General features: G+C 39.3%; 1 protein-coding gene across 15 annotated transcripts in view; it reads left to right on the plus strand.

Annotated features, from left to right (window-relative positions):
- Positions 1–13,824, plus strand: part of EHBP1 (EH domain binding protein 1) — a 364,380-nt gene that overhangs the window by 272,919 nt on the left and 77,637 nt on the right. For all 15 annotated transcript variants that reach the window (XM_059719703.1, XM_059719709.1, XM_019500781.2 and 12 more), the window contains 2 exons: positions 1,231–2,136; positions 5,648–5,791. In XM_059719703.1, the coding sequence (XP_059575686.1) occupies positions 1,231–2,136; positions 5,648–5,791 (1,050 nt within the window). The remainder of the gene's footprint in view (positions 1–1,230; positions 2,137–5,647; positions 5,792–13,824) is intronic.

Here is a 13,824-nt window from a genome sequence, read left to right on the forward strand (position 1 = left end):
ATTGAAAAGTTCTACCTGGCATAAAAATGTAGTTATAATAAAATTTTGGAATGCTTCAGAAAAATGGTCCTTATTTAAAAAAAAAATCAAAATTACTTGCGACTTCTAATGCTTTAACCCAAATGAATCTAAAATAACCAACAGGATCCCTTTTTAAAGGCTTCCTTGAAACACAATATTGTCTTTTGGGGCTAATCCAGGATAGTAATAATTAATTGTAAATTGAGAAACAGGTTTAATTCTTCAAAACTAGAAAAACCTGATGTACAGAGTGCAGCCTTTTAAAGGGCTAGCAGATATAATACAAAGGGCCTCTCATACCTTAGAGATTTCAAACTTTTTAGCTACTTCAAAGACAAATGAAGTGAGAAATAAATTCACTCTCCTTTTTATAAATTTAGCATTGAATAAATATTTAAAAATGTCTCCTTGTGCTTGAACAGTGTCTGGTACTGTGTATCACACAATCTGGGGTGTAGTTCTTTTTGGTTATCTGGCTGCACGTTTTCATCTGCACAAATCACTGCAATTACATGGCCAGTAGAAGGGAGAAGCTTGATCACTAATGATAAAGCCGAAGATGGATTAGTGTAGTGTTTCTTTATATCTTTGTTCCTTATCTTAAAAACCCATCCTTAGGTTTTTTTTGTTCCAACTCTTACACTTTTTTATTTGCTTGTTTCCTGCTTCTTGAGTGAGACCCATTTAAGATGCACGTAGACTTTGGTAGTAGTAACAGGAGAATTTATTTTAGATTCCACTTTCACACATTTTTTTTGTTCATGAAAATGTTTGTTTTACTTTGAGTAGAATCAGTTGTTTTTACTACAGCATGGCAATACATCCACAACATAAAAAACAATGTCATATTAGTATACTTCATGTTTATATTCACCGTGATCTAAGTACCCATGGAGATAGTACAGATAGTATGAAATCTTCCAAGAAAAATTAATGAGTTTAAAACAGAAGATTATGCAGTAGCATAGAGTTGTATTGACAACATAGTAGAACTTGGCTTATGAAGTAACAAACACCTCACATCTACCATATAACAACTTTACTCCACCAAATCCTGCAGTGATGAACCATGTCAAGGGACTTGCCTGCGACAGTTCATATTTTAACTGTTTGTTCATTTTAAATAAAATTGTCAGTTGCAGTTCTCGAGCTTTATTGATATGCTATGAAATCGTTGTATTTTAATTTTTTTTTTTTATTATTTTTAAGGCATATGATGGGTTTGCCAGTTTAGGAATATCTCGATTGCTGGAACCTTCTGACATGGTTTTGTTAGCAATTCCTGACAAACTGACTGTTATGACCTATCTCTATCAAATAAGGGCACATTTCTGTGGCCAAGAACTAAATGTCGTTCAGATAGAGGAGAACAGTAGTAAGAGTACATATAAAGTGGGTAACTATGAAACGGACCCCAACAGTTCTGTTGACCAGGAAAAGTTCTATGCAGAGCTGAATGATCTGAACCGAGAGCCTGACTTGCACCAACCTGACAGTGGTTTGGCAGATTTTGTTTCTCAGGATGACTCTGTATTTGTAAATGACAGTGGTGTTGGAGAATCAGAGAGTGAGCATCAGACACCTGATGACCATTTAAGTCCAAGCACAGTTTCCCCTTCCAGGAGGACTAGAAGTGACACTGATCCACAAAAATCCCAGCAGAGTTCTGGAAGGACTTCTGCATCTGAAGAGGCCGGGAAAAGCTGCAGTGCAGACACAACACAACAGCCTTTGTTGGGAAGGAAGAAACTGCTGAAAGTTGACACTTTAGACTTGAGTGATTTACCACTTGTCAGCAATCAAAAAGAAGATGCGTCTCCAACAGTTGTTTGTGAAGACACCGACAAGAAAAAACAGCAGAGTTCAGACAGTACCACTAGTTTCTCAGAGCAAGAAAAGTTGGTCCATACAGGATCCACAGAGAACAGATTAGGTCCTGGCTCACCTGTCAAAAAGCCAAGTTTATCTCCCACTTCCAAACTTGGATATTCTTATAACAGGGATGCAGATCTTGCAAAGAAAAAACGTGCTTCTCTAAGGCAAGCAGAGGCTGACTCTGATACTAATGCCAGAACAGCTTTAAATCATGCAGATCAAATTGCAAAAACTGCACAGGTAAGACTTTGGAATTCATATATACCTATGAAACAAAATGGGGTACCTGTTAAGGTTCTGTGCCCTACCTGTATAACGTTTATACAAATCCAAAATGACTTTGAATTTAAGAATACCCCTCCCCCCCCCAATTAGAGTCTATATGTGAAAAATTATAGATTTGTAGAAAGTTATAGAACCTAATTATTGGAGAATCATCTTAAATAGAGAAAGCTCTTTGGTGGGGAAAGCAGACAACAGTCCCTTGCCCCCTCTGCCTGCCTCTTGTCTTCCTGTCTACTTACCCCCTGCTGGCACCTGTCCCCTTGCTGTTTGTCTCCCCTACCACTTGCCCTCCCAAGCGCCTGCCCCCTGCCATTTGCCTCCCTGCCCCAGTCCCTGCTCCCCCAGCCACTTGCTCCTCCCCCCCCCCCTTTCCCATTAGTACTTATCCTATGTGGCAGTTCTGGCTTAGGCCCAGGGCACAGAGCACATGGTTGCTCTGGCCCTGGCCCAGCCAAGCAGCTCTGGCCCCAACTCCAGCCCTGGCCCCTGTCCAAGCCCAGAGCCTCAGGCTGGGGGCTGGAGCCACAGCAGCTCTCCTGCTGTGCACCCACTCCACCTACCCACACCATGAAGTCTCCTCCACAGTGTTCCCCGCCACCACTATGTGGGCTTCCCCATGCTCCCCACTCTGTGTCAGCTCCCCTGCTGGACCAGCCAGCCTGATGCCAGCCTGGAGAAGGCAACAACTCTGGCATCAAAGCTAGGGCCAGGCCTCAAACGTCAGCAGCTGCCTGTCCAGGGCCAATACCAAAATCGAAGATGAGGGGTTTTTCTTCCCCCTGTGTTAAATAGTGGGAGAAAACCTCACCTTGGATTCAAGTAAATACAGTAATTTATAGCATGTCTTAACATGCTGTAAATGGCATTCTAGGTGGAGTATGATTTTATTGTTCAGCCAGACTAGACCTCCTTTGGCAAGTGAATACTTAGAATTATTGTGTGACGTCAAAAACAGCTGTTGTATGAAAAACAATCCATAACAACTCTTGATGGGAATTGTTCTACTCCTGTGCCAGTGAATAAAATTATATTCTCAGCCAATTTCCAGACTTTGGCTTCAGTGAACCCCTAGGCTTTTTTATGACTTTTGCATGCTGAAGCCTTAAGTGAAAAAAATATATATATAGTTAATTCATTGATCCTTATACAAATGTGTAAAACTGCTAAACTCCTTGGAATACACCTGGCATATTTCAGAATCTTATCTGACAGGCAGCAAGGCCTTGTGAAGTGAGCACATGACTGGTAGCTAGAAACTCCAGTATTCTAATCCCAGCTCTGCTGCTAGCTCTGTGTGTGGCCTTGAGCAAGACACTTTGCCACAGTGTCTGTTTTCCCATCTATAACATGAGGATAATTATACATGCATACCTACCTCACAGGTTTAGCACAAGGATTAATTAGTCAATACTTGTCCAGTGCTTTGAAATTGTAAAGCACTGCATAGGAACAAAGCATTCATGTCATGCCCTTCCCCTCACCCTCCTGAATCAAGTCCATCACACTGATATTTTTAAAGTGTTATCTGCCCTTTGTATAGGAGTGCCAAATCATGCCCATAATTTCCTTCCTATGAATAGCCTTTTTTAGGTTTTGCTTTGTTTGGCATAGTTCCATTAGCTATGATAAAAAAAAAAAGTGTGGTCAGTCTCTTAGTACTGTGTATTGGCTCAGATCACATTATGGGTTGTATTTTCAGAAACCCTCTTCTGCTTTCATGAGAAACTGCCACCTAACCCCATTTCATTATAAATTAGTTGGTGTTGGATTGAGCACTGAGATTTCATGACTGTGATGGGGCCGTGGAAGGACCTGTCACACAGACAGAGGTGTTTCTTAAGTTGACCCGGTATATAGTATTGTACTTTTTTATACTCAGATTCTACAAACTCACTGAACAGATCTTTTTGAAAGACAGGAGAGATGAGGTTCATCTCTTGGGGCACACACACACACACACACACACACACGCACACACACGCATGCACGCACACCCTCCCCCCCTTATGATTATATAGAAAAGAGGAGTGGCCCAGTGGCATACCTGCTGCATATTTTACAGGGCCCCAAACATCTCCCTCAGAGTACTGAAACAAAATCAAGTTTTCCTGTGTCTCTTCCCTTGCACACTATATTCTTGATGGTGGAGGGATGATATGATCCCCTAGGAATAGTGAAACAGGTAGGGGCTGTATGTTTTCATTACTTACATTTTCAGATGCAAGAGGGTAATAGGCTAAGACGGAGATGCCTTTAAAGGGATCTCTAGGCTAGTTAATCTTTCTGAGCATTTGTACCAGTTAATCAGACTTAAAACCTGAGCCGTACCAGCCAGAGCCAACCCACCTCCTTTTCTACACAGCTGTGGCTTTTAAAGGAGTGCACCCTACAAAACCGGATGCCCCCCATTCCAGGTAACATAAAAGGTCCAGTTCCAAAACATGCCATCTCCCCAAAGTCTTCATATCAGGAGTTATATAACTGGCCCTAGCCCAGAAAGGCAGGGTCATGAGCATGTGCATATAATTGGGACCTTTCCAGTCAGTCCAGTGTACCTATGTAGCAATCCTCATACTATTATGTCCACTCTGAAAGGTAATCAGTTCCATGACTGTGAAGATGCTTCCTTGTCACTGCTAATACTGAGAGTACAGGTACCTACCATTGTTGTCTGCATCTTGCACTGGGTCCATTTATAGGAATTATAACCATTTTTATGTTTGCGTATTTACCTGCATATTTAATATAGGTAAATCCATAATACTTTTAACCTGGTTAGTCCATGTAGACCATTGGTTCTTAACTTGTGGCCCATGAAGACCATGTGAACAGCCCACCATCAGTGTGAACTCATCAGCGTGTCGGTCTGGCTTTGAAGCCCAGGGGATGAATGTTGATGCTGCTTGTCCCCTATTTTCCCCTGCTGCTGAATTAACCAGAGGAGGGGGACAACAGCATTTGCCCCCTGGCGATGCAAAAGCAGTGGCTTCAGCCAGTGTCTGTGCTGTCATGTCAGAGACCTCAGACAACTCACTGCACAAGTACTACACAGCCAAGAAGGGCGTGACTTCACCCCCTCCGACCTTCTCCTGGCCCTTGGCCCATTTCTGATTTTTAGGTTTGGCTCACTTGTAGAAAAGGTTGTGCACTACTGATCACACTAGCACCAGCAGTTCCCAGAGTTCTGGTTTAAAGGTGTTAAATGTTGATGAAAAAAGAGTGAAAATAATCAGGGGGAGAAATTGGGTTAAAAGGAAAAAAACCCATGCAGGCCTTTTATGATGTAATTTAGCTTTTTGATAGTTTTTATTTTCTACTTTTGTAGAATTTGGTGTCACCTTTTGAAGTAATAATCCTTTTGAATCCTGACCTTTCTTTTTAGGCAGTTCCTGAGTATTAACTACTGTAAAACATGTTGACTAGTCTGGGATTTCCTTTCCATTAATTCTGCTTCTGTATTTTTAAGCAACGAATGTTGTCAAGACAGGAAGAACTTAAAGAACGAGCAAGAGTTCTGCTGGAGCAAGCAAGAAGAGATGCAGCTTTAAAGGCGGGGAATAAGCAGCTAACCAATACAATTGCCTCAACCCGTACTAAGCAACTGAGTGATGTAAGGAATGTTGGCCATCATGGCATTTAAAAATTACACATAAAAAGTTGTAATTAATCCTAGATATTGTTATATTTATTTGTTTAGAGAGCCCAAAGTAAGGTTGGGGAAAATTCAGTGTCATCATAGGATGTGCTTACAGAGAATACTTTTACCAAAAAAAAATGCCCCAATTCTTAAAGGTGCTGTAGGCCATCAGCTCCTATTTAGAACGTCATTTTACCCCTATGTAAGTCAATGCAAAAGCATAAACTTCATGGAAGTGGAGAGCTTTGAGCACTTTATTTGATTGACATCCTTGTTTGTAAGACACTCATGGAAGAAGAAGCAAAGCCACCTGTTAAGTTATAGTGGAGCTTTTTATTTTTCATGATGTCCATTTTTGTCATGAGAATGGAATATGCTGGTGGTGCTGTTAAGTATCGCTGTGCAAACCAGGTCCAGCAGAAGTTTCCCATTGCCCCACCAGCAGCCCCCATCATGATGTGGAGGGGTGTATGCTCTCTGGTGAGGAAAGCTAATATATTCTTATTCACACCTTCGCCAGGTAAAATATGTGCAGTAATTTTGTGATTCCAAGTTTTGTGCATTGTGAATGACAACTGTGGACTTCACTGAAATTGATGATATGGATAAAGAGTTGGCCTTTCACTGAGTTATACCATTTAGAACCTGGTCCTCCATGGCACACACTGCCTTTTGACACAAATGGGATTGCATCAGTTTAAAAGGAAACAGTATTTGATTAGTTTGTTTTATTCTCTGAATCATTGTGGCTCTGTCACTTCAAATGTTTTTCCTTAGATAAAAAATACACTGCCTCCCCTCCTCCAAAAAGAAACATTAATATGATTTTTATACTTATTTTCTTCATAAAATATCTCTAATGCTTGATCCTTATTTCCATTGTGTGAATGTGTGTTGAATATTTGGGGGTGAGGGAAGATAGGGGTATATTACACTTCTGCGGCTTTTTTAAACATTTTTTTCAATAGATCAAGCTACATTACAAGAGGAATGTTAGAAGCACCTCAATTAATGACAACTGAAATTAAGGTTAACCAACGCTGTTTATTATATTACCCAGGTTTTAGAACTTTGCCAAAGCTTAGTTGTTCAGGCTGAGATTTTGCATGCCAGCTGTCTTGTTCCAGCTAAATGTTTTGGTAAATTTCAGAAAAAGAAAATAGTTCATCTCTTTCTCAGAGATGAACCATGTTTTACCCATGTAAAGAATGTATTTATAACTGTTTCACTGAGAAGCTCTTTAGGAAGAGGGACTTGGATTTGGGAGCAGGGAGAGTGGGGGATCATGTGGGTGTCAGTGATGTGCCAACCCTTGAAATCTGGCAAGTTATGTATGTGGGTGTCAGTGATGTGCCAACCCCTTGAAATCTGGCAAATTATCTACCAAAACCTGGCCATGTTATAAGCCAGTTCCTACATGCCCATTACAGATTTGTTAGGGTTTGGCAGGTAAATTCTCTGGAAATTTGTACTGTGTGTGCTCTAGCCCAGAACTAATCCAAATTTTTTCTGCAGTTGCTTCTCTTAGCAGTCAGGGTCCAATAATATGTAGGTGACAGGGTCTGAGAGAAAGAAGACTGTTTCTCAGATCAGCTGTTGGTGTTCAGGAGGCAGCCACCTTACTGGAATGCAGAGGGGTGAGGTATGAGTAGATGGCAAGGTGGTGAAGACTGGGATGTAGAACAAGAAAAAAGTGAGTGCTGGTGACAGGGATGTGGAAATGAAGGACAGAGACCAGGGGGTGAGAGAGGGCTTCAGAAGCTCTGAACCCACAAACCTGCAACTGAAGCCAGTGAGAGCTGTGCTGGGAACAAATAAAGAAATGACAAATGCCAAGTCTCTGAAAAATCAGATGATAGGGATTTCTGATTGGACACCCAGCATTAGTGTTCACTTTTGAGCTCAATTCCCTAACTATAAAATGGAGATGATAATATAAAGTAACTTTTTCAGGGGTGTAGTGAGTATGAATTCATTGCTGTTTCTGAAGCCTATAGACACTAATGAAAAAGCTCATAGATAAATGAATAATTCCAGAGCATCATTCGAATAGTACATATTTCATAAGTCCCAGGGCCATGCACTAAATGATGAGGGTAAAATAAAATATTGAATAGTTGTTAATTCATTGTCGTCTTTGGCACTGAATGGGATACAGGCATTCTGTATCAGGGTATGGAATTAAAGACTGTGTCATAAAACATGCACATAAAGGGGCTGAATTAAGGTCCAGTGGCAATCCTAAATCTAGCAGTTCCTAACTTTTCAGTGCTTTACTTTGTAAACTGAGCACCTATTAATGTGGATTGTGTACAAGAGACAGACTAGTAAAGCATAGTAATATATTTGTATGATCTGCAGCTGATTTCTTTTAGTGAAGAGCATCTTGTAGTCTTTTAATACATTTGATACTTGGTATAGATGTTCAACTCGTTTTATTTTAGTAGAGCTACAAGAGTTTAAGCCAGGCTATAATGTATATGTCATAACTTTTAATTACTTTATGAAGAAAAAAATACTTTGGATAGTGCAGATTATTTTTTAGCTTAGAAATGTGCTTTTTATTTATTTATTTATTTATTTATTTATTTATATTGGTATGTATGGTTCATTAAGATCAGCAGTACAGGAAAGCTTTCAGCCAAGTATCCATCTTCACTTTCACATTACCCAGAGTGGTATGTGTCTATATTCCAATCAGATGAAATAAAATCCAGTTTGTAATACAATTCATGCTAAGATCAATGAGAATCTTTCTGTGTTTTGTGACTAGCAACCTTTCTTGGGTGCATAGACTGAGAAAGCAAAAAGGGTACATGCTTGGTATTTTCTGAAAATCAAGTTCCTTCAACATGTATCAACTTGAACCTTGAAAATCATTAGCTAGTTTTGAAAATTATGTCCTATATACTTCACTCCTCTAATTCTTCCCGGCTTCTTTCCAAGTATCCCGAGTGGCATTATTTTATCTGAAAACATGAATGAAATCTGCAGTGAAGTATGACTTTGTAACATTTGAGCTCAACAAAAGGACTAGAATTTCCACATTCACTCAATCATCATGAAAAATATTGCTTGTACTGTCCCTGCCTTGTTGTTCTCACTTGTTTTGGTTGCATTCCTTTTTAAAAAGAAGTAAACTAGCTACGTCTGCACTGTGCATGAAGTGAGACCCTCTTAACTCTACCATTCCTTTCTGTTTCCAGTGTGGAGCCAAAGTAGCAAGCTTCTTCGGAAGCACTTTCAGCCTGATTTTGTCTACTCTTACTCTATCAGTCCATCTCTTTTTCCCCTCACTCCTTCCCCTTTATGTAGTGTGGATACATTCACTGCTTTCAAAGTTGTGTCTGCTCATTCAGCGCCTGTGAAAGTCACTCATTCCCCAGCCTGCCATATATGCGTATGTCAAGCAAGGCAAGGAATATTCCTCTGATCAGACCCGTTATCCCCATTCAATGTAATAGGCAATGGCATTTCTCTGCCTTCCCACTCCTGTCATCTTTATAAATACCTCATCCTGCTATCTGAAAAGAATTCGTCCAGGGTACCTATCTTCCCCAGAACTTTGTGATGAAGCCTGAATCAAAGAAACCATTTAGCTTTTCCAAGGTGTCCTTATCTTCCTTAATTACTCTCCTAGCTCTGTTGCAGTGTAACAGACCTACTGATTCTCTCACAGGTGTCCCGCTTCTGATACATTTACACAATTTCTCTATTTGTTTTTCTGTCTCTAGCTGTTTGCCCTTTAAATTCCCTCTTGATCCTCTTATAGGCCTTTTTGAACAGCAGTGCCATGCCCTTAGGCAGGAGAAGCTTGCAGGGTGAAGAATGCTTCTGCAGCTGCAGATTTGTCTTAAACTTTACCTGCCAGAGTCTACCTTCCTGTTGGCCCTACTACATCTAAATTTCCATTTGCTTGCCCTCTTAATTTCAGACATGTCTTCTACCTTGCCATTCAGATTTACAATTTGAGTAATTTGTGCTTCTTGCTCCATTTTAGGCTATATATTCGTTTATTTTGTTTTGGGCTGTACAAGTTGTCTGTGTGCTGAGTCTTTAAGCATTTTCATTACCTAAGTTTTAACCAAGAGAGATTTTTTATTTTTCTTCAACTTTCTTTTTCTCAGGTTTAATATTTCAGTCCTATTTGGAACGATTACACCTCTCTCCCTCTCCCCCCCAGAAATGGTTCAGCTAGATTATATTGGATGGTTGTTGGCAGTTGGGAGTTGGACAAGTTGTCTTGAACACAAGGAACCTGGGGGGTGGCTGCAAGTGAGAAGAGGTAATGAGAAGGACAAAACTGGAAAAAGCTCCAGGGTAGGCAGATAGGAATGTGGCTTGGGAGAAGGAACCCAAGCTTTAGGAATCTCAACACTTCTCTACTGTGAGCAAATATATGTGAGACCCATTGGCAAAGTGTTTACCTTCTCCCCTTTTACTGCCTGGTCCACAGAGCGAATAGCAATCTTCTACTGCAAAACGTTACTCTGTTAGCGCAAGTGGCTAAAAAAGATTTGTATTGCAGACCTCAAGGTTCCAACACCACTGAAAGGGTTGGCATGATTACAAGTGATAGAATTCCTGATTTTGCAATTAAGGGGTTTTTTTAAAGGAAGAGAAAGAAAAGCAAACAGGCAGACAGAAAGAAGAGAAAAGTTAGGAGATTACACACTAACTGTGAATGGCATATCATGGTTGCAAAGTTAAGCACTCAGAAATTGGGAAATGTACAGTCAATCTTCATTCTCTCTCTTGTGTGTATATGTTATGCTGCAGTCTTTAATTACATAATCACATAATTTTTTTTCCCACAAGACCCCTCCTCATTCAGTACAGAGTATATATGGTACCCTGAGAGGTTTTGTAGTGACCAAGGATGCTGTTTCTGCCTCCTTTGTTACAGAAACTGAAAGCGTACTCCAGGGAGAGAAGGAATGGTGCCATAGTTAAGGCCTGTGAAGGCCATTGTAGAGAAGAAAATTGTTTCTCCCCCAACCACCAAATATCTGCATGATTCAGGTTAAATTAATCAAATCAAGGTTTTTAAAGGTTGTCAGTAACTGTGAACTCCTTATTTTCTGGTTACCCAACATGAGATTGGGGTCTGACTTGCACATGTGCTAAGCGCTCATGCCTGAAGCTTCAGCCAGTGGGAGCTGTGCTTTGAGCATATCAAGTGCTGTATAAATACCCTGAAAAATTCAGTAATAGGTATCTCCAACTAGGCATCCAAAACAAGTGTGCACTTTAATCTCTCTGTTCCCCATACAAAAATGGAGGGTGACACACAGGTGTGACAAAAATGATTCATTAACATTTACAAAATGCTTAGATACTGTAATTATGAGGACTGTTGCAAAGCCTTTGAAGTAATTAATAATTTTGTAAATGGTGCAGGATTTCAATAGCATATAATAACTAATGGGTGGGGCCACATACTGAATGATGCAAATAAATCAAAACACTGGATAATTTCTTGTCTCACAACTCCCTGCCATGGATGTGGGGGAGGTGTGAGGCTGCAGCCACTGGGGTATTCCACTCCCTTTCCAATAATGGCAGCCTTTCACTGGCAAATGGAACTTGCTAGTGGTCCTCAATAGAGTTTGAGTTGTGCAGACTCGTAAACTATGAGCTCAACCTCTGTGGATCCTCTTGCAGGACTGGGACACAAGTGTGGATTCAGTCAAATTTTGTCTTGTAGTTAGGGTCTAGCCTAGGATTTGAGATCTGAGTTAAAGCTTCTGTTCTGTCACAGACATACTTTGGGCTTGTCTACATCACCTCCACGATATTCAGTACCTTATTTTCAGAATTTGGTGCGTGCAAAGTGAGAGCTAATAGGCAGGATGTACTTCACGGTAGTGCTCCCAGGCACAGCACAGAACAAGTGTAGACAAGCCTTTAGCCACTCCTTTACTCAGTTTCCTACCTGTAAAATGGGGATAGCTGTACATCCCTATCTCTCAAGGATGTTGCAAAGATGCATACATTAAAGATTGTGAGGCCCTCAGATACTCAAGCCTCTTAATTATGTTTTCTAAAAGATCTGAAGGAGTTGAGATTGATTTGCAAGAATAAAGTAGCTCACAAACAAGCTGTTATCTCCAAACATGCCAATATTGTTTACATTGGATAGGAAGAGAGTTTCTGCAAAGAGTTTTTCTTTCTCCTAAGAAAACTGCTTTTTATTACTCTCTTGCTCAAAGGACTTGTTGCAACTGTATCTAATTCATATTTAATAAACTCTTTCTACTCTAGGTATCAATCTGTTTTGCCCATTACTTTTCATTTTCATAAATATTTGAATGCAAAATGATACGTTTTTAGCTTTCACAGAGAACCAATGGAAATGAAAATCATTTCAGAAAATCCTTCATAAAATTACAAAGTGGGGTTAGATATTTGTAACTTAAAGGAATGCAGTGAACTTGCATAGATTTATTTTAATTTTGACTGCATGCATTTCCACCATATAGGGTGATCCAGCAGCAGTTAAATAAATACAAATTTATTTCATGTGCTCAGGAAATCTTGATTAGATGGTTTCATGTATCTGTTGCAGGCGCAATGCTCTCCCACCCCTGCACAAATAAGCCACTAACTATCCTGCTACAGTACATAACTAAAAAGTATGCCACAGGCATTATGAATGGTTGGCAATACAAATAGCACACACATTTAATTTAAAGTTAATTTAAACAAAATTTGTCATTTTAAGCATTCTTTCCTCCATTTAAGTTTTTCAGCTGATTCTTGGACATTATTACCAGTGATGTTTAATCAGTTGTTTTTTATTAAAGCAAACCCAAAATTAATCACTATTTTTAGTTCATTAGGAAAAATGTTTAGGTCATCAGAGGAATTTCTTGAGTATTACGTGATAGATAGTAAGTGCCTGGGATTAAGGAGGTATTAGTAACTTTTCATTGTTTCAAGGAAATGCTACCTTTTTGCTTCTAAATTATTTTTGTGAGAAAACTAAGACAGTAAAGTTAATCTTTTATCAGTTAAATTTCTGGCAAATATTTTTATTGAAGGGTGGGACTTTATAGGTGGCAACCTTGGTCTTTTAATATTAATTGGAAAATATTGATTGAAAAAAACACTAGTTTGTCAGGCTGATAATTGTGACCGCATTCAGATATAATCAGGAGATCTTTTTGCGATTACAAAGAAGCAGTTACCATCTAATTGGTAAATAGATTGAACATTATTTTAGTAATCCCTGAGCATTGGTCATTTATTTCCTGTTGTTCATATATAGGGCTTCTGTATATACAAGTGGGTGAATATGGTTAAAGCTGATAAGGCTATGCTGCATAGTATTTAAATTTCATGTGTACAGCAAGTTTTATAGCTAATTTTTGCCATATACTTTTCCTTACATGAAGCTTAGACCTCCTGACCAAACACTTGCACAAAAAAACAAAGACGAGCTAATACTTACCTCTTTATAATGAAACACTCACTCTGTATGGTCTGATCCAGTTTCAGTCATAGCAAGAACAAAAAGTTATTCTCTTCTACTAAATGCTTGAAAAAATAAAAGTGTTTAGTGACTACCTTGAAGTAGGCCCTAAATCTTTTGATCATATATTTCAGAATGTAGATTTTTTTTTCTTATTTTGAAGTTATAGTATTTAACTGTAACAAATATCAACACAGAACTCCCACACATTGAGCGACAGTAACTTATTCTCTTTCCTGTGTAATTTAAACCCATTCGCAAGTAGAATTAATATGTATTGACAGTTTTCTATTGACAAGACTTGTAATGACAGTTTAACCTTTGTGGCAAAATAAACATTTATATGATGTCAGTTTTAGATACAAATGAATCAAATACTCAATTGAAATACATTGGTACGGCTCCGTTAACCTCATTGAGGGTGTACTGACTTATACCAGTTGAGGATCTGGCCCAAAATCTATACGCTGCTGTTTGTTTTTGTCTGTTATTGCCTATCATGTATCAGTTGTATTACATTTAAGAGGTTTTT

Source organism: Alligator mississippiensis, chromosome 1 (genome assembly GCF_030867095.1).
Source record: "Alligator mississippiensis isolate rAllMis1 chromosome 1, rAllMis1, whole genome shotgun sequence".
Classification (NCBI taxonomy): Eukaryota; Metazoa; Chordata; order Crocodylia; family Alligatoridae; genus Alligator; species Alligator mississippiensis.